This window comes from Delphinapterus leucas, chromosome 3 (assembly GCF_059928025.1).
Source record: "Delphinapterus leucas isolate spDelLeu-1000000601 "Yukka" chromosome 3, BTC_Dleu_Yukka2, whole genome shotgun sequence".
NCBI lineage: Eukaryota > Metazoa > Chordata > Mammalia > Artiodactyla > Monodontidae > Delphinapterus > Delphinapterus leucas.
The window spans coordinates 96,630,187-96,657,318 of record NC_143131.1 but is presented as its reverse complement, the minus strand read 5'-3'; the positions used below and the strand labels follow the sequence as shown (position 1 = coordinate 96,657,318).

General features: G+C 40.2%; 1 protein-coding gene across 3 annotated transcripts; it reads right to left on the bottom strand.

The window, feature by feature from the left end:
• Window positions 1-293: 293 nt before the first annotated feature.
• Window positions 294-26,807, bottom strand: ARL14EPL (ARF like GTPase 14 effector protein like). Of its 3 annotated transcripts, none has more exons than XM_089909196.1 (6): window positions 26,699-26,796; window positions 15,724-26,172; window positions 10,732-10,850; window positions 10,359-10,476; window positions 8,643-8,782; window positions 294-5,560 (listed from the first exon to the last, which is right to left on the bottom strand). In XM_089909196.1, the coding sequence occupies exons 4-6, from the start codon at window positions 10,452-10,454 to the stop codon at window positions 5,338-5,340; spliced, it is 459 nt and encodes a 152-aa protein (XP_089765322.1). In that variant the 5' UTR covers window positions 10,455-10,476; window positions 10,732-10,850; window positions 15,724-26,172; window positions 26,699-26,796; the 3' UTR covers window positions 294-5,337. The 3 variants fall into 3 exon arrangements, with proteins under 3 accessions (XP_089765322.1, XP_089765323.1, XP_089765321.1); XM_089909197.1 differs by lacking the exon at window positions 26,699-26,796 and having other exon boundaries at window positions 15,724-15,826; window positions 17,211-26,461; XM_089909195.1 differs by lacking the exon at window positions 15,724-26,172 and having other exon boundaries at window positions 26,699-26,807.
• Between the last annotated feature and the right edge of the window lie 325 nt (window positions 26,808-27,132).

Here is a 27,132-nt window from a genome sequence, read left to right as displayed (position 1 = left end):
AAGAAACAGGACAAGAAGCTCTGGCTCAGACCTCTTAAGTCAGGCTTCAGGTATAACTTAGGAAAGAGAAGGGATGCATTTCTCGTGGAAGTCTGCTAAAAAAAAATGCTGCCACTAAATAGAAGTGTCTTTCCATTTTCTGCATGATACCTGTGTTAGGGTATCTTGTTTATGAGCAAGAAAATCCAATTCTGACTAACTTAGTGGGGAAAGGAATTTATTGAAAGGATGCTGGTTTGTACTATCCTTTGAATAGTTTATAACTAAAATTTGGGGAAATATTTTATAATGAAAAATGATAAGAGTTTATTTTGAACAAACTTATGTTCACAAATTTGAAAATTTAGATTAAATGGATAATTCCTAGAAAAAATAGAACTCTCCAAAATTGACATTAGGATGGAACAAAATAGAATATAACTGTTTTTACAAATGCATGTATTATTAAACAGTTGTATTATTAAACACTTTCTTATAAAAACCAACCAACCAACCAACCTCAGACCCAAATGGCTTCACTGGCAAGTTCCAGCAAATATTTAAGGAATATCTGGAAACCAAAGTCATCTGAAACAAAGCCTTCCAGAGAAGAAAAAAGAGATAGTAATCCACAACTCCTTTTGTGAGACGAGTATTACATCGATATCAAAGACCACAAGGGATTCCACTTCCGGAAAGATGGGGTAGATGTGATAGGGACAGAGTAAAGGGACAAATTAGGTAATTAAGTAGTTAATCCCCCTAGGGGATTGTAAGTAAAGAAACAAGTATGGGAAACCCCTGTAAGTTAATGATCACTCAGGAAAGCAGGTTTGCTTAACCACAAAACCAAGCAGGTCTGCTTAGCAACAAAACCATCCAACAGAAGCATCAGACATGCTCCCAAACAATAAAACAATGGTGGCATGAGAATCACATCCTGCCCAGTGAGCTCAGTAAGTTAATGACCCCTAGGACATGCTCTCTGCACACATAAAAAACAATAATTTATTGAAAGGTGATATTTCAAAGTGAAAGACTCTCATTGTACTGAAACCTAAAATAATTTTTCCATAGTGCCATGGCAGTCCTGGCTTGACGATGTAAGGAGAAGAAAACTCCCCTGCCCAACCTGGAGGAGGACTTGATGGTGGAAGCATGACATCTACTCAAGAATGAGGAAGATGGCCTTTTCCCTCTCCCTACTGTTCCTTTGATTATAAAACTGTAGCCCACTAAGTTCTCGGGGTGCGGCACCCTCGCACCCACCCACTTTTGAGCCTCACAAGTGTCCCTATTCTAATAAATCAGTTCTTATTTACCACTTTGCCTCTTGCTGAATTCTTTCTGCCCTGAGACTGGAGCTCCTTGGAGCGCCCCCCAGAGCGCCACCTAGTGGTATCAGACGTACTTTTTTCCATGTCTTTCGGTAAGTACAGGTTAAAAGGCTAGACATGATTAATAAAATATACACAAGATGACTGAAAAATAGAGAGAGGAAGGCGGACAGGATAGGGACCTTGGATACGAGGAATGACACAGTTTAAGTAGCCTGGGTTTTCTTTCTACTTTATGTATCCTAGGTTTAAAAAAAGTTTTTTCTTACCCATTGTATCCTTGGCACCTAGTAAAGTAGCTGGCAGATAGGAGGTGCTTGATGAATGAATGAACGAATGAATGGTCACTAAGTAGTATATCTGTTAAGCATTCAGGGCCATTGAATTCACTATCAAAGGAAAAACAAAGGCAGTCTCTGATCTCTTTGAATTTATTATATCTGACATAAGCATCGGCCAATTTTAAAAGAACCATACAAAGTGAGGAAGGAAATTCTTCTGAAACTACAAACTATAAACACAAAATAAACTACCTGTTAGACATGAATAGTGATGATAAGACAGTCATATCCCTTGCACAGAGTGAAAAACAATTATTATGGTAAAAGCGGAATTTCAGGAAATCTGTGAATATGAAAAAGAATATTCCAAATCTAGGATTAAAATATAGATTATGAAAAAGAAACAAAGTATGAAAACTGCTTTGGCTCGATAATATATTTGGAGTACTGTTCGAACTAACCTGAAAATGGTAGTCTGCGGTTATAGACACCACAGAGAATGAAGGAAAAAGAAACAGTAGAAGGGGAAAAAGCAAGATGTAGGGATATTCTTTTAATCATTTTATACCAGATATAAGCTAGTGTAAAGCACTCAATGCCTAGCATATACTAAGTGTCCATAAATACTAGACAATCAAGAAATCCACACATCAATGGCACCTGCTAGCAGAGCCACTTTGCTGTGGGGGCACTGGTGGCAGTGTAGCCCACGTGAAAGGCACCCCTGGACATGTGCAGCCAGTAGCCTGCGTAGCCAAACACTGCAGTCCTGCTCACCTAAGTGTTTACATTTCCGAGGCATTATAGAACTGCAATCCATGATAGCCACAAAATATCCAAGTTGGCAGTGTTCACTTTCCAGGAAAAGCAAATAAATATATAAAGGAGAGCTTAAATGATTTTTCTATGAGTTAGCATCCCAAGGTTCATACCTGTAATGGATCCAGGATACTGTACTGGGGGCTGGGCTGGAGGTGCCTAAGGATTGTCTCAGACGCTGTATGGATTCTTTCTCTTACAAATTAGACTCAGATAAAGTATTCTGCAAATTGATGTGAAACGGCATTCCACTTGTAAATCCTTGTGTAAAGGATTACTGAGTGACTTGTTTAAATCCTTCAGTAAATAACAGTTTATATTTAAACAACCTTCTGTGAAATAGCTTTCCTTGCAATTTCTATACATATTCATGAAGACACACTGTCAACATTGAAAGAAAGATAGCCACACAGAAAGAGAAAAAAAATCCTATTACACTAAGACAATTTCCTTAATGTAATCAGATAGTACAACTATATTCCTTGTTAATCTGAATTTAGTTCAAGTAACTAAAGAGCTTTGTTCACTTTGTGATAGAACTAGACACTTACAAAATAAGTTTCTGAAAATTCACATAAACTTATTTTTGCAAGAATCATTTTAGTGCAGGAGGCTTTTTAAAAATGAACTGAATTGGCAGTAGATCAAGATGAAATACACTGGTTTATAAAAAAAGGACTTCATCAAAGGTTTTACTAGGCTTCCATAAAAGCAGTATGAGGTGTCTGCTTAATAAATATGTGAATTTATTTTATTTTTTGCTTTACTTGGAAAACTTACCAACGTAATTTGCCAACACATGTTTTAAATGAGATCATTTTAAATCAGATCCTCTCATCTAATGTTTAAGGCCGTAGGAGGAGACAAAAGGGAAATACACTTTAATGTCAATTTGCCTGATTATTTTTTAATATGAAAATAAGACAGCTATGATAAGGCAGTGTTTCTCAAACTTACCTGATCATGAGACCTACTTGGGGGTGCTTGTTTTAAAGTATGGATTACCAGGCCTCATCCCTAGAGGTTCTGACTCCTGAAGTTTGGGATGGGGTTCAGGAATGCATATTATTAAAAGCACCTGGATGAGCTTTACAATCAGGCCAATTAGGGACATACTTGGTGTCATGGAAAGAACACTGACCTAGTCTTAGGGTTCAAAACACCGAGGTTGCCAGGGCTTCTGCTTGTCCTTAACCGAGTCATTTTAATTTCACTGGGTCCAAATTTCCTCAGTTGTAAAAAAAAAAACAAAACAACAACAACAAGACTGTTTTTAGTCTATAAACCCCATGAAGACCAGGACCTGCTGAGTTTTACTCACAGCTCCATCCCCGAGCCTGGCACAGAACAGCCTCTTGGTTATTATTTGTTGACAAGTCACTAGTTAGACAACCTGGAAGATTCCTTTTCAACTTTAAAATTATATGATTCTAAAATAAATAAGTGAAGAAACAATTCGCTTGGTCAGTCATTTACAAAACAACAATTATTCTCAAAACAAAACATAATATAAACCAAAAAAGGCCCCTACTCCTTTGGACGGGTCTCAGGGCTGTGCACTCCTCATGAGCACTTCAAAGGATCTGACTTGGGTATTTGATTTCTTCCTCCCAGGGCTGTGATGGTTAAAGGTAGTGAATTGGAAACATGTAGCACAAAGTTGAGTCTGGAAAACTCAGTAAATTCTGTGAAAAACAGAGTCAGTTCTCCTGCTGCACATACAGGAATAGTGCCATCACAGCATGCCTTGCAGGATTTTTGCTACTTTAGTCCCAAAACATACTGTCAAGTAACAAGTCTAGAATTATCAGGAACCTTCCCCGGCATGCGGATTGTGCAGTAATAAGTGCTTTTGAAACTGATTGGGCAGGAAAAATAAACTCTGAAAACTAACATTTCAAGTCCCCACACCAGTGGCATCAACATCACCTGGGAAATAAAATCCTTGACCCCTGCCCCAGACCTAATCAGAAACTCTGTGGGTGGGGCAGAAAAATCTACCATACAACCAGTCTTCCAGGTGATTCTGATGTACACTGAAGGATGAGAACCACTGAGTTAGGGTAAACAGGACTCATAAAAACAAATTCAAAGAAGGCTGAGTGGAAGTTTCTATAAACCTCCTACAATGTATCAGAATTGAAAAAGACCACATCATGTATCTAGTCAACTAGGTATCAAGGCACTCAGTTAGCCAACACACAACAATGTGCTTTCATATAATAACTTAAGTTTCCTCCTTTTGAAAAAATATTCTGAAATACTGATCCTGAAATAAAAAACAATGTAAACCACTGGCTTTTAGGATATTCAAGTCCTAATGTTTCCATTTCATAAATAAAATACAAGTTTTTAATAAAAATATTGCCAAGTATTACATTGCATTTTAATATTATTAAAATATCAATAATAAAAAAATGAGACTGTGGGTATGCAATAAAAAAATGAGACTTGGTATGCTAAGTCACAAGGTTTTGTTTTTTTCAAGCCAAATACCAATTCTGATTTAGAACTAGTGATGTGTAAGATTCTAAGGGTAACTAGCTATTATAAATGTATGATTCTATGTTCTATGTCAAGACAAGCTCCCAGCTACAGAATTCTGAAGACCTTCAGACTCCATTTCCTAAGATACCAGCAAAGAGGAAAGGGATTTTTAATCTGAGAGCAAAGTAGTGATGGAGGTGTCGGTGCTGATATCCATCTATGGGCACTCTCTTGGGTTACAAGGAGAGGAATTTGAGAGGTCACAGCAGGAAGGTTAGAGAAGGATGGCCCATTCCATACTGTTCTATGGCTTCGCAGAACATGAGTCTTAAGTACATTTTTTAAAACATTTTCCCCCAGCCCTAAAATTCACCCAAGAGAAAGAGGTTGCCTTAAAGGTAAAGAAGGAACCGATCAGACCACGAGGGCAGCTCCTAGTCCGGAACGTTGAAGGGCAGCGCGCTGATGACCTCCCCAGACTCAGTGACGATGGCATCGTACACCCAGCGGCGGTTGCAGCGGCATTCAGGGCCACACTTGTTGGAGTTACACTTGGGGCAGGGGTAGAAGCAGCCCAGGCAGTTCTTCTCCAGGCAATCGCACAGGTCAGCATCGTTGCAGGTGAGCCTGCCGCTTTTGTCATACTTCTTCATAACTCTGCAAAGGAGAAGAATGACGCTAACAGGACAGTGCAGTTTTCCTCAACATTGAGAATAGATTCTTGTGTAGCAATCTTCCCAGGTAGGCTCCCTTTACTCTGAGGAAGCAGCACCCTAAAGATGGTCCAGCAACACTTCAGAATGCTATAAGGCAACATGTCCTGGGAAATTCAGTCAATAGGCACCAATTACCAAGGCAGTCAGGGTTGTCACCTAGAGTAAGGCTTCGTTTTTTCCAGCATGCTGGGGAATGTAATATCCCACCCAAGCAAATTTTGAGGAATAGCTGATTAAAGGCTATTAAAATTTCCTTCTACAAGTTTTTACTTAAAAATATAACCATCCTTGATGGAATTTCCCCCGATAAATTACATCCATTTTTCCTTTCTTAAGAAAAAGCACTATATACAGCTGAAACTAACACAACATTGTAAATCAACTATACTTCAATTAAAAAAGAGAGAGAAAAGAAGAAGCACTACAGTGAATACAGTCACATTTTGAATGACTCAAGAGAAGCATTGGAACTGTCCGTTACTATACCAACATCATTAAAAACAAAAACAAGCAAACTGAAAATTCCTCTGCTAACAGTCTTCTCATACCACTGCTTCTGTCCCTTTCTGATTCTGTTTTTTTTACCCAGTGTGGCGGGCAGAAGGTGTCATAAACTCTGAGTGACAGCAGGAAGTTCTGTACCAGTGAGTACACCGTGCTTTGTGCCCCGACACTGCCCCTGTCGGCCTCTACAAGTCCAGGAAGCGAAAGCCTTTCACCAGGATTCTGCCACCTTCTCAAAATCAAACCATCTTGAAATAAATCCTTCAGTACTGAGCTGCTTGAAACCCTGAGAACGACAAAAGTACCTGTGTAGAGCCTGTATCCATTAGGACCAGTTGAAGTCAGAAAAGGCTGTGAAGTTACGACCTTCTGCACCCTTGGCCCCCAAGCAGGCATAACACCTCCTTCCCTTCCTGTTAGGTAATGCTATTCCATCCTCTTCCCTCTCCCAATAAAGCGGGGAAGGTTAAGGATCATTATGCAGACTTGCCTGATTATCTTACTGTAGCAGGACAGCCTTTCCGATGAGGATTGACATTTGAAGCACTTCATCTGAAGCATGAGAGCTCCTACACCCACCAGGAAATGCAGGTGTCAACAGACAAGGAGGTGTGAAATCTATTATGGGAATGGGGAGTCATGCAGCCAACAGAGAGCCTAGGTCAGACTCTGTCCTTCTCCCTGTGCCTTCACCCAAATACTCCGTCTTTACTCAGACATCAAGACACAAATCTTACAGTTTCCTGCCCATCTGATGCTATACTCTATATAATTCTGAGCTATCATAGGTACACAAAGTGTACAAAACATACATGCAGAGATAAAGAATAAAACACACTTCCACATATCCCAGCTTAATAAAGAGGTTTCACGTCTTTGACAACCTCTTCACGCTCCATCCATTGTATCCCTCCACTCGGCCAAAAGGAACCACACCTTGATATCATAAAACTCATCTCCTTGTTTTACTTTTCATTATGCCATATGTGTATGTATCTCCAAGCGCACTGCATTTTCCCTTCTGTAATTTGCTTTTTTAATTCGACATCATGATTTGAGATTCATCCATGGTGGCACATGTAGCTGTATTCAGATATTTTCACATCTATATGTATTCCACAGTACAAATATACCAGCTACTTAACTTTTCCATTATGGGTGGGCATTTGGATTATTACTACTTTATTTTCTTTGCTATTGCAGGGATGCTATGAATTTCTTGAACATGTCTCCTATTGTACATGTATGAGTTTTTGCAGGATATACACCCAGGAGTGAATATGTTAGGTCATAAGGTACATAGGTAATGCCAAGCTGTTTTAAAACAGGGCTCCCCTGGTGGCACAGTGGGTGAGGGTCCGCCTGCCGATGCAGGGGACACGGGTTCATGCCCCGGTCCGGGAAGATCCCACATGCCGTGGAGCGGCTGGGCCCGTGAGCCATGGCCGCTGAGCCTGCGTGTCCGGAACCTGTGCTCCACAACGGGAGAGGCCACAACAGTGAGAGGCCTGCGTACCGGAAAAAAAACAAAAAAGAGGCTGTACTATTTTACACCTAATTCATGTCCCATAGCTTCATGAACAGTGATATCATAAGACTGAACTCTTTGCTCATCTGGTCGGGGGGGGGCACTTCCCCATACTGTACCAATGAATAAGGTTTAGCATCCTGAGTGTTCATTAGCCTTTTCTTCTATGAAATGCCTGTTCATTGTTGGGTTCGTTTTTCTCTTAGGATGTTTATCTTTTTCCTATTGATTCATATATATTTTAGATACTGATCTTTAAGATCATAAATAACTTCTCCCACCTTGTGATTTGTCTCTCATTATTTTCAGAATGTCTTTTAAAGGGCATAAAGTCTTAATTTTAATGTAGTCAAATATATCAACCTTTTCCTTGATGGTCTGCTTAATTTATGCCTCTGGTGTGCTAGCAATAATTGAATTTATGATACTTCTCTGCCCATCTGATACTGGAATTCATTCCCATGGTTATATTATTTCTCCTTCTAATGCACATCTTTCTTACTTTTAATCATCTCTCCTACTACAGCCATTACTCTAGTGCAAGGACTTCTGAAGCCTGTTTTTAAAAAACTGATGCCTATGGCTGGGCTTCCCTGGTGGCGCAGTGGTTGGGAGTCCGCCTGCCGATGCAAGGGACATGGGTTTGTGCCCCGGTCCGCGAAGATCCCACATGCCGCGGAGGGGTTAGGCTTGTGAGCCATGGCCGCTGAGCCTGCGCAGTCCGGAGCCTGTGCTCCGCAACGGGAGGGGCCACTGCAGTTGCCCGCGTACCGCAAAAAAAAACAAAAACAAAAACAAAAAAAACTGATGCTTAGTTGGAGATTATAGTCTATTTCTTGAAATTGCTAACTTCCAGACATAAGGGGTGATACTGTACTTTAGAAAATGCATTTTTAAATAATAAAAAAGTGGCAACATTTAATTGCTTTGTCAAGGAGAATTCATGCATTTTGTAATCCCACAGATTAAATACAATAAATCATGATCTTACTTGTACTTTACAGAAAAGTACTCATTCATCTTTGACATTCGTGCTTTCTTTTTCTGCTGCCTTGTTTCAGGATTAAAGTCTGCTACCTGTGGTCCGGGATTTTGAAATGCCAAGCATTTTAACTGTCGCTCTATCTGTTGCTATGAAACAAATAAACAAATAAAATATATTAGTAGTAAGAACCAGATAAGTTTATCTGCTTTACACAGCATCAGAATGAAGTTTCTGTAACTTTTACCATAATGGCATGAAAGCTTACTTGTCTTAGCTAGAGTAATAAACAATTTAATTTAATCAGATTAAGTTTCAAAAGATGATGTAAAACTTTTCAAATTAGGTCATTCTTTCTGAATAAACAAATACATAGTGTAAAACTATGTATAATAAAAAAAATAAAAAACAATCAAGGGGGAACAGAAGAATTCCCCTTATACCTGCAAAACACCCCTTGGCTTCTCAAATCTGCTGGGGATGAAAGTCAGAATTGCCATTTTATGGTGGATAATGACAGGGGAGTAAAAGCCCTTCCGCCCAGGTACAGTATCTCAAAACACAGTGAGAACACAGTACACACAACCCTCCCCTTCAGTGCTCTACGGCATCTCAGCACTCACTGCCCTGGGAGTGTGGACCCCATCAGGGCTCTGAAGCAGAATGCAGCCACCTGAAGGATCCCCTCTCAGTCAAGGCCAGATTGCAAGAAGAAAATCTGGTTTAATGACAAAATAGCGTGTTAGTGGAAATTTTCACAAGTCTCTGTTTTGGGATATTTATAATTCGAAATTAAATGGGGCCTAATTGGAAAGACAAGCAATAAAGGTACTTCAATCAGTTCTGATAATTAATTTTGAACATACAGCACATATGTCAGGAGTGAAGGGAATGCTCCTCTGAAGGATTTTAGAAGAAAATAATCTGAGTGGCCCCCAAACACTTAGGCTAACACATATATGAAATACTACATTTCGAAATCAAAGGGAAACTTCCAATGTATGAATTTCAAGGTAACAAATTAGTAACAGAATCTCGGGCTTTTCTGCAGTTTCTTTAGCTTAATAATAGTCTAGTTAGTCTAAAATAATATAGGTATGTTTCTTTAAAATTTCATTTTGGTTTGTGTGAATGGGTTTGTTTTACAAACAACCTTATGAAGTGATTCTGTATTTAGGTATAGCTGCTCAATAAACACAACTTAGCATGATCTACTATTATTCTCAGTAGCAAAGCAAGAGTTTAGATGCCTCTGTTCAGATCTTGGCTCTGCCACTTGTTACTGGAGTGCTTTGAGCAAGTTCCTCCTTCTTCTAAGCCGTGGTTTCTTCTTTTGCAAAATGGGTTAACAACAGTATCTTGTGATAAGGGTTACGTGAATTAACATATACGAAGCTTTAGAACAGGTACTAGCATATCATGGGGAAAAACCCCCAAGGATTTGTTAAATAAAAATATTTGACCATATTCTCTACAAATTTTCTACTCCAAGGGTAGGATTTTATTGCACAGGATCCTGGGGACTGAGAGGCACAGAGGAGACAGGTAAGATGAGACCAGCTTCACGAAAGTGGGGTGAAGACGAGGAGAAGCACTAAGGAGCAGAGATCCTTCCTGTGGATTCCTGATGGGCCCTACCTTCCCACCCAAATCTGGGGCATCTCAGAGATCCCCAAGTTGTGAACTCCCCAAATACTACGGAATCATAGTATCCACGAGCCATACCAGTTGCTTCTGTCTGATTTGACAGTTTTTCTCAGGAGAACTTTGACCTGCATGTCTCTCTTGCGTGGAATTGATTTTTTCTGATTGTTCACTCATTTCTGATCACTAAAAAAAGTAACTGGAAAAAAGTAAAACACATTAATATCACATATCCCAAGTAACTTACTCCTGTGACTTTCCTGCTCTCTCCCTACATCTTACTTTCTTTGAAAACCAGACTTACTAGAAAAGCCATTTGCTCCCCTGGCTTCTTTTTTTTTTTTACCACTCACTCTTAAATCCTGCATCTGACTCCCCCAAAACACTGTACTGATGCTCTTCTCAGCCTGGTGTTCCATGAGCAAATCAACTTCCATGAGCAAATCAACTGTACCTTTTACAGTTCTTAGCATCAGAGACCTCACTGGAGCAGGCAACCCTGGGACCAGCCACTCCTGCCCAAGAGGACTAGGAATTCTTAGATCTCCGTTCTTCCTCCTTTACACTTATTCCCTTGAAAGAGAAGAAGATACGTTAATGTCGTAGTACATCCCCAGTAACTTTGTGAAAATCTTCTCCGCTCCCATGGTTTCATTATAACCTTTTCAGAAATCATTGCCCAGGATGCCTCTAAAAGCTCCAACCTCCTCAACCAAGTTTTCTGACAAATTTCGAACACAACTTGTGCTAAATGGAAGTCATTAGTTTTCCATAAAACTCAGCTGCTTAAATGCCTGTAATTTAGGGGGTTTTTTGTACATCTTTATTAGAGTATAATTGCTTTACAATGGTGTGTCAGTTTCTGCCTTATAACAAAGTGAATCAGTCACACATACACATATGCTCCCATATCTCCTCCCTCTTGCGTCTCCCTCCCTCCCACCCTCCCTATCCCACCCCTCTAGGTGGTCACAAAGCACCGAGCTGATCTCCCTGTGCTATGCGGCTGCTTCCCACTAGCTATCTGCCTTACATTTGGTAGTGTATATATGTCCATGCCTCTCTCTCGCTTTGTCACAGCTTACCCTTCTGTAATTTACTTTTAAATACTTCTATATATGTATACATACACACACACACATACAAGATGTGTACGTGTGTGTGTGTGTGTGTGTGTGTCAGGTGAAGCTAACACAGGTTGACAATCACAAATGCACAGTCCAGCCTGCTCTGCAGTGTTCTGTCAGAAAGGGCCACGATCCAGAGGAGGCTTCCGCAGCCCTGCTGCCTCTCCCGTCTCTTGTCAACTACCTGTGCTGAGTGCAGGGTGCTGTTTCTACCAAAGGACCTGAGCGTTAGGCTTGACCAGTTCATCTGGCACCGCCACTCTGCCTGCCAACTGGAAATTCCAATTCCACCAATGCCTCTCCATTCTCCCTATGTCTAGGGCCGCTAGACACAGATTGTTCACTCTTCTGCATCCTCCGCTCCAGTTCCCAACATGAGGTTAGGAAGACGTGTTGATTTTTCTTTCCTACCATTCCTAGCATGGATTCTTCCTTTCCATTCTGTATCAGGGAGAAGCCACCCTAAAGATAGCAGTAGTAGTAGTCATAGTAGTAATAGTAGCAGTAGTACCTTACCCTTGACCAAGATGGGCTTATCGTTCCCCTCAGTTTGACTAAACTTCAGCCTTCTCCTGACTCTTTGCCTTGACCTCCCTTTTCTTAGATCCTTTACTTCAGAAAACATGTCATCGTAAATTCTTTCTCTGCTCCATTGAGATGTAAATCTTCTCCCAGCCTCAGCCAGTTTTATTACCCCAGAAGGTCTTTCTCAAGGGCTAGGAACCATCCCTTTGAAATGTAATCAGCCAGAAAGGCTGGGCTCCTATTTGCCAGTCTCTGTGGGAAGGTAGAAACCTAACTTGCTAATTGGTGGAATGGTGAGTGCCAATTAGCAAACACAGGTGACCTAATCACAGAGAAAAACATTTGCAAGCTCAGGAATTACTCAATGTGCCCAACACATCCCAGGGATCAATCTCTCCCATAAAGTCCTCTCGTATTTTATTCCCACCTCTTATTTCAGTGGAGTTGAGCTCAGGCTGAGTTCGGGCTTTCCTTCCCTATGATAGCCTTGAATAAAATCTACTTTGCCTGTTTCACTTGATCTGGCGCAGTTTTTGCTTTGACACTGTCACATGCAATTTCACATCTGATCAGCCACACATTCCCAGGGAGCATTTTCCAAGTTGTCTGGAGATAAAATCACATGGAGCTATTTTAAAAATGATAAATTCCCTGTCAAATGCCAGCCCTACTGGGTTTATCATTTGCAGAGGAAAATCGTGGTGATCTGTATAATTAATAAGTTCTCCAGGTGAATCCTATCCTTAGGCAATTATGGGAGATATTAGGATAGGTATAATTTTCTTCATCCAGTTTTGCCATCTGATCCTAAAACTATTGCCCATAATTTCTTCCTACCCCAAATTTATCCAAAACATTGTGGTCATGTTGATATTCCTAAACCAGAAATGTCTTTATCTTATTCCTATGCAAGGACTTCTGTGACTCCCCTCTGTCAGTAACATCCCACATCCCTGGTGTATCAGTGAAGGTCCATCAAAACCGACTCCAGCAACGTGTCTAGGCTCACCTCCCTTCATTCCTTACCTTGGGCCAAAGCTACTGACCGCCCCACTCCTGTTACCATCCCTCCCATCTCTTACCTAACTCATTCCTTCCCCTTTGAACTCTGGTTTATCTCTCTGCTCCAAGAAGCCTCCCCATCACTCTGATCCTCAAAGATTCCTTTCACTCTTGGGCTCTGTTTGAAGCTTCCTCAAGAAAATTGCCCCCAACGGGGCCCTAAACCTTCTAGCTTCTTCATGTAACAAATTTTCTTCCACATGGGAATAGATATGACTTTATGATCATCTTTGCAAGCAAGAAAATCTTCTGAAAGAGCATCCATTTAACTACATTAGGAGAAATGAATATTTTATGCAAATCCTCTACCCAGGATGCCTTTGGTTAAGTCCTTCATGAAATGTAGGTCTCCAAATATAGATCTGGGGGAAAACTTACTCGTATTTATTCATATTCTGAATAAAGCAAATGGAAATTATAATAGAGTTTCACCAGGGCCTGAAATTGTAATTGGATTTTACTAGGAACCCAAAATATCTGTCCCAGGAAAAGTAATAAAATGGTTCAGAACTCCCTTTTGTCCCTGCTTGGCATTTCCCAGGCAGGGGTTCTTAACCAGAGAAGGAAAGCAGGGGGCTCTTGAACTTGGATGAATAGAGAACACATTTATTTTCACTAACCTCTAACTGAAATTCTGGCATTGCCTTTTATTATAAGGCAAACAACAAACCACAATAGTCTGAGTAGCACTTTTGACCGATTTTTTTTGCGGTACGCGGGCCACTGTTGTGGCCTCTCTTGTTGCGAAGCACAGGCTCCGGACGCGCAGGCTCAGCGGCCATGGCTCACGGGCCCAGCCGCTCCGCGGCATGTGGGATCTTCTCGGCCCGGGGCACGAACCCGTGTCCCCTGCATCGGCAGGCGGACTCTCAACCACTGCGCCACCAAGGAAGCCCCTTGATTGATGTTTTTTTAACCCATTACAGTTGTTGTAGATATGTCAAAACGTTATTGACACTCATCTTCAAAATGATGGTAGTTCTTAGACCTGCCGCTAGATCTTATTTGATATGTTGATAATAAAACATATATCACCGTCATAAATTCTTTTTAACATTTTGGTAAGTGTATTTCAATATAATTGGTTTCCCTTGTAACCTTACAGATTTTATTTTATATGATTAAAACCATCATTCTGAAAAAAAATATCATCCTGAGAAATGGTCCATAGATATAACAGCTGACCAAAGGAGTCCATGACACACAAAAATAAGATTAAGAACCCTTGCAAAGAGGCAGGGAGAACCCACTGCTGCCACCTCATTGATCATGGTGATGAGAAACAACAGCTCCTGGCTGTAGAAGATGCTCATTTTCAAGGATAGGGCTGGAAGCAGTATGGTATATCCTGGGGAATTGCATTTAATGAAACACAAAGTGTATGACATCAAATTAACCAGCTCTCTGTTTTGTCCTAACACATGTCAGATTGCCTGTAAAAATCCACAATCTAGTCTAGCCCAAAGAGAAGCAGCTCCCCCAAGTGGCAGACATAACACAGACTCCAAGAGCAGCCATCCTTAAAGTATGGCCCAAGGATGGGGGCAACAGTTTAGCACCAGGCTTGGGCCAGAATGGATGTCAGACACTTCACTGGGTACACTGGATAATTTAGCTGATGTTTTTCTCCAGAGCAAGACTATCTATCTGGAGGAGGCAGTTCACTGATTTCTGATCTGGCCCAACCTTGATTCACCACGAACAGGAACTTTGAGTAGCACTGGAGTGCATTTTGGCTGCGACACTCATCTTCCTTCTGTGGTTAGTTCAACTCTCACGTGCAAGTTCCTCCCTCTATTAGAAATTTAGCTCTGGAAGCAGTCTTATACCTTTATCTCCCCCTAGAACTACTACTTTGTTAGTACTCAATTCATATTTCATAAATATTATGCTAATAATGCTAATTATTAGGCACCTACTATGTGCCAAGCACTTTGCTAACCGTTCTACATATATTATTTCATTTAATTCCACTGCAACACTCTGAACTAGGTACTGTTATTTCTATTGAATATTTTACAGATGAGAAAACTGAGGCCCAGAAAGATCATTTAGGCCACAGGGGTTTAAAATCCAGACTCGTCTGACCTCCCAAACTAAGCTGTTTTGGGGATGTTACACTGCTTCAAGACTGATTTTAATGATGACCTCCATCTCTACATAGGCTGTTGCTAAGTGACGGGATATAATCAACCTGAGCCCCACAGAGCTTGTTCAAAATGAAGACTGGACTAGGAACAGGGGAAGATGCATTTAGATGATCATCTCAAGTTTGCCTCATCCAGTTCCTCTGTCATAGCACACACCTCCAAAGTGTGCTGGGAAGAAGGTTCCCATCTCAGACACATGAGCCACATCTGACCTCAGGATTGGATTTGGAAGTCAGCCGGAAAGAAGAGAGTCACACGTAGACAAAGTCACCCTGGAAAATGCCTTCAGAAAATGCTGCCTGGGAAAGGCCCTATACAGCCAGGCCTTTCTCCAGTTTCTCAGGTTAGGAATCAGATGAAGTAGTTGACTTACTTACACACATATAGGAGCCAGCACAGCTGAATTATGTTTACCTTTAAACCTCAGATCTGGAACCCTGGCAAGTTCCACATTCTATGAGGCCTCAGGAACTAGGTCACCCTAGAAACAGCACTGGGTCCAGAGCCCCACCTTCCTGCTCACTCTGAGGCACAGGTCATCCAGGGAAATGCAGTAAAATGACTCACACCGTAAGCACTTACCCTTATCTTCAGGAGGCCTCCAGCACCGTAAGGTTGAATTTATGTAAGCTGATGGTGTCTTGCACAAGGTGGAGTATTTTTTCTACTTTGATCCCTAAGGACACTAGCAAATTATCAAAAGAGGAAAAGCATTCACTTTAAACGCTTGCTCAGAAGTTGGTTTTTACTCAGTAGCAGATAAAGGGGTTTATTCAGAGACACTACCTGTCAGACACCCCTCAGAAAATATTTAGAAGTAAAACACACACGCATATTTTCATTCAAAGCCCTTGCAGGAGAGAGTCAAGCTATTTCAATCTCATTCTGTCTCTAGCCTCAGTTCCCATCCTTGGTAAAAATGACAGATCACTGAGATAATTGGCAGGTGAGCCAAATCCCACCAGGGACATATTTGGAAGAGAAACAACTGCTGTGCTGGTGATCAATTAAATCATTCCCTTGCTGGTCCCTCCCAGATGATTCAACTGTTTTCAAAGCCACAAAACTCGTAACCTCCAACAAAATCTCCACTGCCATTTGTCTGTAAGAATTAAAAGTAATTTTGACCCAAGCCTTTGAGAGTGTTTTTAGATAAACAATGTTAATGCTTTAGAAACAACTTTATTTGCAGTGTGTAAAGATTCCTAGGAATACTTTTATTGCTGGATTTGCCAAAACACACACACACACACACACACACACACACACACACACACCCTTCTGTGGCTCAATGTAAAATAACGTGAAAACACTGTCATAGATTTAAAATAATTTGAAATGCACTCAGCAGAGAATCTGATAAGCTATGCAACCATATCATTGCTTTTTTTTTTTTTGCTAACGCCAGGAAGGCTACAGTCTGGGGTAGCTCTGAAACCAAAGCCCCTGCAGGGCTCTTCTGGGTCAGTTACAGATCAGCATCCCCGAGGGCCTCTCTACTCACACCTCACTTATAATCTGGATCTCTTGAATTATGCATTTAAATTCTTCCTTGCAACTTTAAGTATTATAAAAAACAGAAACCTGTCTGCTTAGTCTGCCCCATCGATGGAAAGCAGAGAAGGAAGAAAATTCTTTTATGAGACAGCAGCCTGGGCCATTTCAGCCTTATGCTGATAAATATACATTCAGCATTGTCCTGATAAATATACTTCAAAACCACTCATCCCATATTTCAAGTGTGGAGGTCCTTTTTTCTAGATCCCTAACGTCTTTTTATGCTCATTTCTTAGTTTTCAGTTTCATGCCTGCAACAAAAAGAACCCCAACTTTCTTCTGCTCTTAACTACAACACATTAATATGGCAATATCATTCAGAATCAACATTCCGTGACCTGCTTTTGCCTCTTCTCTCTCTACCAGCCTCGGAGGAAATCAAGTTTAAGTGCATCATTTGAAAAGGAGCGTCTTTCCAATGATGACTTTCACAGTTTCGTTAGTGCCTACTTCTTAATGAGAGTTGCCTTGCCAAGCTGAAGCAGTGGGCTGTAAAGAGAAAGTACACATACCTTTAAGTCGGTTGACAAAGAAGGGAAGAATACTGGACAAAAAGAGAAACTGTAGTGCCTTGTTTCCTTTGTTTTGCTGAGAAACCATAGAACCCTCCGGAGGAAAAGTCAGAAGGCCCCTAAGGTGCTCCTTAACTCTTGTAATAGTGGCTGAGAGGAGGAGAGGTGGAAAAACGGAGGGGGTGGGAGGTGAGTGTAATTGCTAACTCTCTCTTCCACCATGAGTCTATGTAAAATCATATGAAATCAGGGAATGATCATTCGTCTGCTCATCCATCTTGCACCTGCAATAAGCAATGAATCTAGAGTTTACGATTTGACTGTATTGCTCGGTGTCGTATCTCGACTTCAGATATTCAACTAATGTTAACAGCCAATTGCTGTCCGGCTATTTTTACCCTTCAGTGTAAATAGCCCAGTATGTATACACCCACACACACATTTTAGGTACATATATGTAGTATTCTTGCAAAGAACAAGGAAAGGAAACAAAATCGTCAGTTACAAGAGCTTCCAACCCATCAGGCAATGATACAAAGCCTGAAGGTGGTGCCGGAATTCAATATATTTGACCTGAACTTTACATCCGTTAAGTAACTGCTATGTTTTTGAGATTACACTGTAAGTGCTGCATATAAAAAATATACACGATATTGCATCTATACATTTAAACTAAAAACCATTTAGGAAAAAACTGGGTTGTCCCAGGAGAAAACTAAAGCACGTTTATAAGCTGTGACTAAGACATATTAATCTCTAAATTACAGCCCTCTAATCACCGTCCTCTGCCACCAGGACTCAGCTATTGTGCTGTGAGTCATTAAAACCACTTCCCAGGCAGGTTAATACCCACCTCATTCATTTGTGAATTATAGGGTAAAAACTGCCATTTCATTCCTAATTACTTTTGCAGCAAAAACAAGGAAAGGAAACAAAACCTTCAGTTTTAAGAGCTTGCAATCCATCTGGCAGTGATGCAAAACCTTAAGGGGGTACCAGAATTAAGTCTGTTTGACCTGAACTTTAAAACCATTAGGCAAAGGCTATATTTTTGAGATTACGCGATAAATTCTGCCCATCAAAAATGTGTCATCTTGCCATTTAAGAACTGCCAATTCCATCTTGCCAAGTAAGGATTGATAAACCTCGAATCAGGTAAAAATCCTACCAGACTTTTTCCACAATCACACCTTACAAAAATACATGCTTTGGCCAACGTTTAGCTTTATTCTTGTTCTTTTTTAAAAAAATTAATTTTTTTTATATAGCAGGTTCTTATTAGTCATCCATTTTATACATATTTGTGTATATATGTCAATCCCAATCTCCCAATTCATCCCACCACCACACCCCGACCGCCCACTTTCCCCGCTTGGTGTCCATACATTTGTTCTCTACATCTGTCTCTATTTCTGCCTTGCATACTGGTTCATCTGTACCATTTTTCTAGATTCCACATATATGCGATATATATGATATTTTTTCTCTTTCTGACTTTACTCTGTATGACAGTCTCTAGGTCCATCCACGTCTCTACAAATGACCCAATTTTGTTCCTTTTTATGGCTGAATAATATTCTTAAACACTTAACAGGAGAAGGTACTTTTCACGGATCTTACCACACAAGATGCTACAGAAAGAACAAACATATCAAGGGCCAAATACAAGGCAGTAATCCTCTTAAAACTGGAGGAAAATCTTCTAAAGGATAAGGATTGTGACCAACCAAGAAAAGTTCCAACTGAAAACCTTTTTTAAAAATTTAAGTGCTAAGAAATAAATGTGCCACAAGTTCGAAAGTTATTACTTCCTCTTATTTCTTCAATTTAGAAAAGAATATAGGGGATTTCCCTGGTGGTCCAGCGGTTAAGACTCTGCACTCCCAATGCAGGGGACACAGGTTCGATCCCTGGCTGTGGAACTAAGATCCCACATGCCACCCAGCACAGCGAAATAAAGAATATAAATTATGCAAAATAATTTCCTGTGTTATTTCCAAGTTTCTCAAGTAAAATCTAATGGCCTTTTTTTTTTAATAGCACAGGGAACTATATTCAATATCTTATAATACCCTGTAATGGAAAAGAATCTGAAAAACAACATATATATATATATATATATATACATATATGCATCACTGAATCACTTTGCTGTACACTTGAAACTAACACAACATTGTAAGTTAACTATACCTCAATTAAAAAGAAATAAAGGAGAGCCCTGGCTAAAAAAAAATAAAATCTAATAGCTTTTCAAACTAATGATTTAAGTAGCAAATCTTCAGAGGAACTTTACATCATTTAAAAAAAAGATAACGGTATAATTTTAAAAGATGGAAGAGTATTTTTTAAAGTTAATAATACCTTGCTAAATTTGCTAGTCCTGAATTTATTGCACTTTGACGTGACTTTGACTAAGAAAAAAATTTTTTTTCCTCTTCAGATGTTCTCAGGTTTTCTAGACCTTAAGTTGATGTAATTTAAAATTGGTTGCTTTTTAAAAATTAAGGATTCACATACTAAAACATTCCTCAGTTACCTGTTAATTCCTGGAGAGTAAAATTCTTTATGCTCATGAGTTATATAATTTAATTTGTCAGTTTGTAGCTATCTGTATATGAATTTGTAACATACACTGTATGGTTGACCCTTGAACAACATGGGTTTGAACTGCACAGGTCCACTTATACATGGAATTTTTTTTTCAATATTAAATACTACAGTACTACACCAGCCACGGATGGTTAAATCTGCTGATGGTTGAATCCGTGGATTGTGAAAAACCTCAGACACAGAGGAACTCTGGATATGGAGGGCTGACTGCAAGTTATACTTGGATTTTTGCCATCATAGTGGGCCAGCACCCCAAACCCCACATTGTTCAAGGGTCAACTGTTACTTTAAAAATAACACCCCTCATAAGCTTATTTATTGTAGTATTTTTTAAACTGTGAAATACTGGAATACCCAGACACAGGGGAGTGGTTGAATAAAGTATGGTACATCCACATGTACCATAAACATAGAGTACTATACAGCTGTGAAAAAAGAATAAAGAAGATCTCTATGAAGTGATATAGAGTGATTTCCAGAGTATACTATTAAATGAAAATAACATAGTAAAAAGAGTATTTAACCTTCATGTAAGAAAGTATATACTACCCTCATGTAAGAAAGAAGGGGATATAAGAAAATTTGTTACTTATAGCCAAATAATCTTAATAAACTTAATGTGATGTAGGGTGTGGCTTATAAAATAATTAAAAAGTCACTGACTTTGAGAGTCATGAAAATCTAGGGAGGGGCTGTGGTAGGAAACTCTCTAGTTTAACTTCTTAAATGCATTAGCGGCCTTCTAAGCAGCTACTGAACAGGCTCTCACTGGGCTTATCCAACCCTCTACGGGAAAGATCTCAAAGAGACAAATCCTTACTCTCTGGTGAATTACAGGTTCACTGGGGTTTTTGTTTGATTAAGGTACTGTTACATTGTGAAGCTCTAGTGAGCTGTACTTTTGAAAGGACAAACTTCCTAGTGGGAAACACCGTGAAGGGTCAGAAGTGAATGAAGCTGGTAATCTGAACTTGGACCAGTGGCTCCATCACTGGAGGTGCTCACTGGGATCTATTACGGCTACTCTTCAAATCATTCACTTAGCAAGCACTGATTAAATACCTCTATTGGTAGGCACTAATAAAATGACAAATAAGACATGGTTCTTCTCCTTAAAGAGCTCAAGTCTAGTAGAAGGAGATATGTAAACACATAAATACAAGATGTGCATCACACGTGCTCAGGACACTGCCAGGGCCAGTGGAGGCAGTGGAGGAACAGCTGGTTTTCCGTGGGAAGAGACGTATCAAGAAGGGCTCCCAAGGAGAGGTGGCGATTGAGTTAATCTTAAAAAATGGACAGGGAAAACTCAGGTAGAGAGGGAGTGGGGTGTGTATTCTAGGAGGATGGAGCTGCTCCAAGCAAAAGCTGTATGTAGGAGGAGAAGAGACTAGTGGGAGGTGGGAGGGGTTGTCCTGGCTACGGTAAGGCTGAACTCCAAGTGCACTGCAATAGCATCTGTGTATTTAGATAGACTCTGATGAATGTCATTCACCATGACAAAAATAGGGCGGTTGGTGGGCAGTTGAAATAAGGCAAGGGAGAGGAGAATTAGCACAGTTATGCAACTTCAGGACCCCCAGCAGCTCCGTTTTGGAAAACCATTAAGATGGTTTTACATAATTTCTTACCTGAACAGAGATCAGTATAAGTGCACATGTTTGTACAGGTGAACAATTTTCTTTTTAAAAACATTAAGTTGTTTTACCATATTACTGTTATATTTACTACTATTATTATTTGTTATTAGCATTTTATTTGTATTACTAGAACATAATTAATATTATGCTAATATTGCTCTACTAAATTGATTTACTAACATCATAGGGCACTTCGTGAACTCTTTCATTCTCGGAACACATTTCGTATTTGCTGTACCTAAATTTGTTCCTGTTACTCTTTCTTCCAGGAATGCCTTCCCATCGCACCTTAAAAAAATTATAGACATTTGTTGTGTAACAAAAGCTTTAAAACAGGCATCTTTGACCCAGCAATTCCTCTTTGGGGAATTTCTTCTAAGAAAAGACAAAGCTCATTGCAAAAGTTCACATCTTGTATAACTGCTAGGTTATAGAGCTCCTAGGTTGGGAGAGTAAAAATTTAATGACTTAATTATCAAACAAAATTATATAATACAATGTAGCCATTAAAATGATATTATGGAACTGTATTTGTTAATAAGACAAAAGATATACATACTTTACTGTTAAAGAAGTAGATTCCAAATGAGAATCTAGAGGGATCTTTTTTTCCCCTTCTTGAGACAGTTTTAGTAGGTCACATATTTCTAGGACCTTAACTTTAACCATTTCTACAAAGTTTTCAAACTTATTGACATAAATTTTTTCATAATAGCATCAAGTTTTCTTTTATGTCTGCAGCATCTGTAGTTATCTCTCCCTTTTTATTCCTAGTACTAGTGTTTTACTACTTCCCCAACGTTTCTCATCTTGTCAAAGAAAAGCTCTCTCTTCCCTTTCTTTCTTTCTGTCTGTCTTCCTTTCTCTCTTTCTTTCTTTTCTATCTCATGTCCTTCTATTTTGGGTATATTTTAATTTTATTTTTCCATTGTCTTAAGATGTATGCTTAGCTCATTTATTTTGATTCCTTATTTTTCTAATATAAGCATTTGGGGACATAAATCTCAGTAGGTTTGTCTCAGCCAGCTCAGTTTACTTTTTCTCTTCTTCTCTCCTTTTATCATCTCTCTTCTGAATCCTATCTCTGATTTGATTTCTTGTTTCAAAGAGGAAATGTTTCCTAATTTTTTTTATTCCATGGAGAACTTTGTTCATATTTTCTTCTGCTTTATGGTGTATTTGTTCTGCTATATATTTTTTATCAGTTATTTGGTTTTGCTTTCTTCCTAGTGCCTTTGCAGAGGTTCCATTCTGATCCTTCCTGATAATCTCTGGTCTTTGCATGGAGGCCATTCTTTCTGGTTTCACATGTGCTCCTGACTTGCAATTCAGCTTGGAATGTCCCTGGTTCTTTTACTGATCAATACTAGTACCTGCAGGGCTGATTGCCACCCACCCTGTCTCCCCCATCCTACCACTCCAACAGCAAGTGTAGCTTGTCTGTGTGCCACCAAACTCTGCCCCATTTTCTCTGTCACTCAGGCCCCAGGGACGTGCTGGAAGCCTGTCTGAGGCTTTCAATTCCAAGGAAAGTGTTTCTAGTTTCCCTCAGGGTCTGCTACTTCATTTTGGAAGGCTCTGCCTATTGTCAGTGATCCACAGAAACATACATTCGCTCTCAGATTGCTTTCACAATTGGGTCCAAATTTTACTTTATTTAGCAGTAATTATTCATGGGATGTGGTTTTCTGACTGTGCTCTGTCTCCTAAGTACATTGAATAAGGAATTTTTATCTCTGTTTCAGACCCCCACAGTTAGCAGGTCACCTTGGGATCCTAACCCGGTTTCTCTGCCTTCTGTCCTTCTTCGTATCTCCAGATGTCGCTACCACGGTTGTCCTCCTAAAATCCTCTTACACCATGTCACTTTCCTCCTCCAACAACTTGGTGGTGCTTTGTGATCCTCAGCCTTTGATGACATGACCTATGTCCACTTTCCCAGCCTCATTGTCACTGCATCCTTCATTAACCTGACCCTAAATGACAGGAATGCTCCCACCACCAGGACCCACTTAATGCTTTCTTCCCAGTCTCCCTGCCCAATGAGGGTAAGCACCCCTGCTTCTATGTCTCCAAGCTTGTGTTGTAGTTAATTATCTACATACTTATCTCTCATGATAGACTTCTCTCACTTCAAAGCAGCATCTATAAGACTTCTTCAGTCTATGGTTGCTGTGTCACAGCAACTAGCACACTGGTGTTCAATACACAGACAGTAACAGAAAGGAGCAATGCCACATTTACTGCTGGAAATAGTAATCTGGGGATCTGTTTCCTGGGAATCTGAGCAATATAATGCACTTTTCCTAGGGTCTAACCCACTCCCTCAACCCTATCTCTATCCCACCCTGCCCAGTTAAGTTGGGCGGTAAGATCCCTGCCTTGCATAATTGGCAAAGCAAACCTTAAGGTTCACACACAACAGGGCCTGAGAGCACACCCTCCCAAAGAATCTCGTATCTGTAATGTGTCCTCTCTTTTTACTACTGCTGTAACCTAAATCAGCATAGTGTTGATCTCAAACTTGTGTTTTTCTTATTTAAAAAACAGAAACAGACTCACTGGCACAGAAAACAAACTTATGGTTACCAATGGGGAAACTGGGGGGGAGGGATAAGTTGGGAGTTTGGGATTAACAGATACACACTACACATACACACTGTATATAAAATAGATAAACAACAAGGAACTACTGTATAGCACAGGGAACTATATTCAATATCTTATAATAAACTATAACGGAAAAGAGTCTGAAAAGAATATATATATATATCTCACATGTATAACTGAATCACTTTGCTGTACACCTGAAACTACCACAACATTGTAAGCCAACTATACTTCAACAAAAAACCCCACAAAACACAAACCAAACCTCATGATAACATATTCTTGTATGTATAAAGAAAAAACGCTAGCTATTGACAGTAGATATCTCCGGATGTTTGTATTATATTTTATTATTTTCTACACTTATCCATTTCCTGTAATAAACATGTACTTTACAATTTTTTAAAGTATTAATATTTTTAAAGATACTTCTGAGAATAAATGTACAGTTCTCTCGTATTGCAAAAATAAATACTTCCAGCAGATGGCGCAAAACCTTAATCTAGAATTAAAATAGATTTAAAAAATAATAACCCTTACTACTGCAAGAATGCCGTGTAGCGGGGATGTTTCTTAGTGACCAAGGATCGGTCAAAATGCACACTGGCTCTAGAGTTTTCGTGTTCATCGAATGTAATTTGTTTTACTTCTACAGTCAAAGGTGCGTCATTTCAGAGGGAAATAAGGGGACTCTGAAGAGGGGACGTGTGGAGGCTGCAGCCCAGCATGATTTATGTAGTGTCAACGTGATGTCGCACCTGCAAAGGGCTTTGCAGATCATACAGTCGATCAGTTTTCACACACTGCTTTTTAGATTTTTCTCTAAATAAACTCTAATATATGAAGCCAACAAAACTGGAGCTATCCTAATTGAAGTGGGGATTGGGGACAAGAGCCATCCCAAGCATTCTCTTTGTCCAAGCTTCTCCAACCCTCACCCACCCCCTCACCCGTGGCTGACATAATCAAGAATTGGCTATACTTAATCAACAGCTATGCAATCCATAATCTACTTCTAAGAAGCCCTAGAGAAAACCACTAATGCAGTGCCATACTTTCACTTTGCTGCTAAGAAAAGGGATGCTCAGAGGAGAGTTTCCAATATGAAATGAGAACATATATAAAACCAACTAAAAAAAGTCATTAATTGCTTTTAAAAGAAAAACATCAATAAGGACATTCAAAATGCATCAATAAATTCAACACTAATAGATTCCACACATTTGACATCTGCAATTAGAATTTATGTTGAATTAAATTTCTGATATATTTAACTTAGGATTCACTTAAATCCTTTTTATGATTTATGATTTAAAAATCCTTTTCAATCCTTTTTATGGTTTATGCAAACTATAGGAACTCAGCATTTCAGCTAAAGCTAGCTTTCATGAGTAATATAGCATATTCTTGGGTAATATAAGCATATTCATTTGTATCAATAAAGTTTACTTATGTCAATAAAATATCCTTAAGCTGTACTTCCTGTACAGTCTATATTTCAAAATGCAATTATAAACCATAACAAATAGTGATTTGACTGCATGAAGCCAGCTTTTTTAGAACATTTGCAATTCCATAAAAATCTGTCTAAATAATGTTTGCAAAGTAGAAGCAACAACCTATTTAAATGCATTCACCTAAAGTTTCTTTTCAGTACAAGTCCAAATTTAACTTTCTTTAAAAAGTCATTTTTAGAGTTATCCTTTGTGTTGAACAACCATATCCACGTGAAGCACTGCCTATTATTTCTAAGAGCTGCCTGCTGTCTGGTTTACCGTAGGTGTGTGTGGAGTAAAAATGTTCACCTGTGCCTTCTCAGCATATTAACCATGTCCGAAGCTGACAGTTAGAAAAACCCAAAGTAAATGGGGTTTGGCAGTAAACGAGTTGATCTTAAATTCTGACTTCTGCCTCTCCCAGCACTGTGGCCTTAAGCCTCTGTTTCCCCATGTGTTAAAATCAGAATAATTATACTGACCTGAGTAGGTTATTAAGCCATTGTCTGTCAGTTCCAAATCCACCTTTTTATTCTCAGCCATGTAATGTTAGGGACCCTGCAAACCACACTTTGATTTTGCAAGCTCTGCCAACGGGAGGCGCTGAGGGACAAGAGAAGGCTGGAGGAGCAAAAGGGCTTGCTCCTTCCTGCTTGCTTCTTGCTTCTGCCAGCAACACCTCAGCAACGATTCTTGCTCCTGACAGTGGCTGCTGGATTCCAGTTCTCAGGATCCCACCCCCATCCCTTAGACTCAGCCTAATGTGTCCCCTCAGAGATATCAGCACCAGCGGCCCAGAGTCCCCACCCCCATAGGTGACCCACAAACCGGAGGATAATCACAATTGCAGAGGTTCTCCCCAAGGAGTGAGGAGTCCAAGCGTCACAATGGACTTCCCGGCCCAGGGGTTCTACACTGGGAAGATGAGCCCCCAGGACATTTGGCTTTGAAGGCCAGTGGGGCTTCCTTTCGGAAGAGCCAGAAGGCTGTGGGAAAGAGACTCCACACTTAAAGGGTGTGCACAAAATCTCACACTTTCCGGGACCCAGGGCAGAAGCAGTAATTTGAAAGGAGGCTGGATTAGACCCACTTGCTTATCCCGGAGAAGCAGGAGGCAGTTAGGACTCACCCTGGGGACACAGACGCTGGCAGCAGCCATTTGTGGGAGCTCATCCAGCCACGAGGACACTGGTGGTGGTAAACGCCATTTCTGAATCCTCCCTTTAGCTTATTAGTGCCGGGACCAGGCCCCACCCACCAGCCAGTCTGCACTAGACTTGGATTGCTCCGGGCCAAGCAGCTAGCTGGGAAGGGACACAGCACCACCGATTAGCAGGCAGCCTGCTGAAGGACCCCCTGAACTCCAGCCAGGTCAGGACACAGCCCCACCCACCAGAGGGCTGGCACTAACACCTGGGACTCCTGGGTCCCCACAGCCAGAGACCCCAGGACCCAAATATACCCATCAGTGGGCTGGCACTAGCTCTAGCTTATCCCACCTGTGTGCCAACACCAACTTTGGGGCCACTGGGGCCCCACAGCTAGAGACCCCAGGACCTGGAT